This window comes from Misgurnus anguillicaudatus, chromosome 1 (assembly GCF_027580225.2).
Source record: "Misgurnus anguillicaudatus chromosome 1, ASM2758022v2, whole genome shotgun sequence".
Classification (NCBI taxonomy): Eukaryota; Metazoa; Chordata; class Actinopteri; order Cypriniformes; family Cobitidae; genus Misgurnus; species Misgurnus anguillicaudatus.
In genome coordinates this window covers 29,852,550-29,856,269 of record NC_073337.2, presented here as the reverse complement: position 1 = coordinate 29,856,269, position 3,720 = coordinate 29,852,550, and the positions used below count along the sequence as shown (strand labels likewise).

At 35.7% G+C, this 3,720-nt stretch overlaps 1 protein-coding gene across 1 annotated transcript; it reads left to right on the top strand.

The window, feature by feature from the left end:
* Window positions 1–663: 663 nt before the first annotated feature.
* LOC141365635 (C-type lectin lectoxin-Phi1-like) lies at window positions 664–1,151 on the top strand. Its single transcript, XM_073870228.1, has 2 exons — window positions 664–700; window positions 775–1,151. Exons 1-2 carry the CDS (start codon window positions 664–666, stop codon window positions 1,149–1,151), a joined length of 414 nt encoding a protein of 137 aa, XP_073726329.1.
* The last annotated feature ends 2,569 nt before the right edge of the window (window positions 1,152–3,720 follow it).

The window sequence follows — 3,720 nt, the reverse complement described above, 5'->3', positions numbered from 1 at the left end:
CATGGAAAATGGGAAACACGTCACTATAAATAAGAATGAACCTAGACAATGGGAACAGCAGAGAATTAATAATGGACTGATGAGGTTGATGAATGTCATAATAACAACTGTTTTTTTAATAACCGTTTTTAAATGATTAACAGAGGACCATGTGGGAACGTTGTGTAACTGGGTATAGTGTTATTATCATCATTATCCAAATTGTCTTTCTCTGTCATCACGTCTTCCTCTGAAAAACTGTTGAGAACTTCAGGGGGTCAGCAGCTGGTTTAACGCCCAAAATTTGATCAGTTGCTCATAAAATAGGCAAGTTGTTCTGTCCTGAATACTGCGGTTGTTGTGATCCTTAACTTCCTTATACTTGGCTTTAATGCTCTTTATTTTACACTGGAATTGTAGTCAGGTGTAGCCGCATGTAACTCCTTCTTACTTCAGGTGCGAAATGATGATGGTCAGCGCAATCCGTTGTGCAACACTGACGTCATAATCCAGCTGAATCAGATATGTGTGTTTAGATGCAGTTCAGATGATATTCTCATCTTTATTTCCTACACATTAAAATAGTTTAGACATTTAAATGAATGAATTTATTGTGATGATCAGAATTATGAATAAACAGAATAAATCAACATCTGATGTTTTCAATGTGTTTGTTTTTCAGAAATGGCTCAAACTTTATATTTCAGCGTTCTTCTCATCGGTGAGTTTGTGTTTGTGGGTTTTATGTTTGTTTTATAATCTCATGAGATTTGACTCAAACTCTTTCTTTCATAGCTCTCTGTTCATTATCTGAATCCATTCAGCGCCGCTATCACCACATAAACATGAATAAAACCTGGACTGAAGCTCAGAAATACTGCAGAGAAAACTACACAGATCTGGCCACAGTCAACAACATCAATGACATGAATCAACTGATGAAGAGTGTAGATAACAGTCTGATTAACAGTGTGTATACTGGTGTCTGGATTGGACTGAATAGATCAAGTGTTTATAAATGGAAGTGGTCTCTGGGTGATCCTGTGAAATATATAAACTGGTCTAATGGAGACTCAAATGGTCCAGATCATTGTGTTTATATGAGAGATGGATCATGGCGTCATCAGGACTGTAAAGTGAACATTAGATTCATCTGCTACAATGGTGAGTGAAGCTTCATAAAATAACATCAAACCTTCACTTAACAAAACATCATCAGATGTAAACTTTACAAGACAACAATAATAAACATCACACAAACACAAATATCATGTGAAATTATGTTTGACACATTCACTATTTCAGTTGAATGTATAGTATAGTATAGAGTTGAATGTATAGTACTTAAATATTTATACTTTCTAAATAAAATTAAATTTTCAATTATTCGTATTTTATTATAGCCTTACGTTGTCATACTCAATTCTAGTCAGAATTTGAGTCTGATACCGCTCCATTGGGCTATGATTATGAGGCGTGTCTTAACCGAAAAATGCCTCTGCACTCAATTGGATAGACCTCTGACCAATCAGAGCAACGGAGTGTGTGACGTATGTTGAAATGACGTCTTTTGCATTCTGACCTAACTGCTAGTTATTTCGCTACAATCATGGCCGGGTTATCATATGGGCAACTGGCGCAGTTGCCCCGGGGCCTCCGGCCACCAGGGGGCCCCCGACGGCATGTCATGTAACGTGCATTTTTTTGATGACATCAAATACAAAAAAAAATTGTACAAAAAACATATTTTGATGTAATGTGCATTTATGCCACTAAAATAAATTAAAATGAGCAAGTCAACAGTCCAATGTTTACACCAGGGCTGGGTCTACAGGGGGGCTGGGGGGGCATTGCCTCCCCAGATTTTCCTTCTGCCCCCCAAAAATGTCCAGCCAACCTTAAAATAACGGAGTCTCTTTAAACAAAAAACGTGTTTTCTAGGCAAGCGCTAGCGTTTACAGCCCCGCCCACTATCGTCTGATTAACTTATTCAAGCCTTGGAGGTCTTTTCAGCAGTATTTAACTCATAGGAAAAGTACTACTGTTCTCTATGACGGAAACTAAAAAAAACTGCATCTTTAAAATATATATCAAAAACAATGCAATTTAGTATTACATAAACGTAATAACCCAACACATATTAAATTAAAACTTTTTTATAGTAAAACATGCCCAGAATAGCCCCTTATCCTTTCTTAGACTCACCTCATTATTTATTCATGCAAATACAACAGCCAATGGCAAGTCTCCAGCAGCATTTAATGTGTTTGTTTTAGACGTAGTTCTGTTTGTTTAAATTAGAATATGCAGTTTGGTTGTGGCATACTATATAGTAGATATAAATGATATAAGATGGTTATACAGTAAATATACAGTATTGTAACAGCTGAGCATCGCGGGCAGTTTTAAATTAAAATTTTAGAGGTTTTGTCATCGTCATTCATCAGCTCATTCAGCTCGCGTTTGAGAAAAACTTCACACGCAAAAATCTACAGACTTTAAGTTCAAGAGGAGCTTTCACTTCGCAAGGTCATCATAAGGTAAAGCGTTGTATTTTATAATGGTGCGTTGTATTATAATATCTGATTTGCTGTGTTATGAACAAAGCAGTGTGATTTATCTTTGGTCTCGTCGCAAATCACACTTACAGTATTTTAGGGCTTGTGCTTTTGTCTGGTGCTGTTATAGGCAAACAGGATAAGCTTTGAAAAATTTGCCATGCATGTCAAATTGCTTACATGATGTTTCAAAATATATTATTTATAGCGTTGTGCTTTGTTGTGATATTTGAGGTTGCTGCAGCAGCATGTATGATAGGGTCAGGAATTAATGACAATACAGCTTATCACATATATCACATTGAAAATACCTTATTTTAAATGAAGAAAGTGTTTGAGAAGTGGAAATAAAGTTCCTAACAAGTGTTTATTTAGAATAAAGGCATATGTTGGGTAGGTATAAGAATGGCTTTAATTTATCTATAAGTGAAATAATAGATTAAAGGAACAGTATGTAAGAAATTTATATCAATTAATCATAAAATGGCCCTGATATGTCAGTAGACATTAAGAAATCATTTTCTTTTCAAATACTTACATCACTGACAACAGTGGGCCGGCCAGGATATTGCCATTTAAAAAGTGGAGTTGCAGCCCTCAACTGATGTTTATGTTGTCATTTTGTGTATTGGCCACCAGTTGTAGGATTGCAATACCAGTTTTAGCCACTAGTTTTGTTATTGCAAAACCAGTTTTGGCCACAATCCTACATACTGTTCCTTTAAATGCAGTGTAAACATAAATAAAATATAGCTATATGTACAGCTTTATATTTATATCACCTGCTTGCCTGATTTCATTAACTGTGACTAAATGTGTCAAACTAGTGTAATCATTATAACATTATAAAGCATTCATCTAATTGCATCTACTTTTAAAATTTTAACGTGCAAAATGACATATAAATTGCCTTTTATTATAAGACATGCAAAGTAATATTGGATTGAAACATCCATAATTTTAGTGTATGAATCATTTTAGTCGAGAAATGGCTGCCCACCCAAAAATCCTGACTGCCCCCCCAGTCCAGCAAGCCTAGTACCGGGCCTGGTTTACACACTCCAATTAAATATTGTGAATATTTTCTACCAGAAGACATGCCCTTTACGATTGGTACAATGGTAAGGGAGGGTGGGTTTAATGTCAAATCTTCACAAAACCAGAAGAAAGAATGGATCGACGT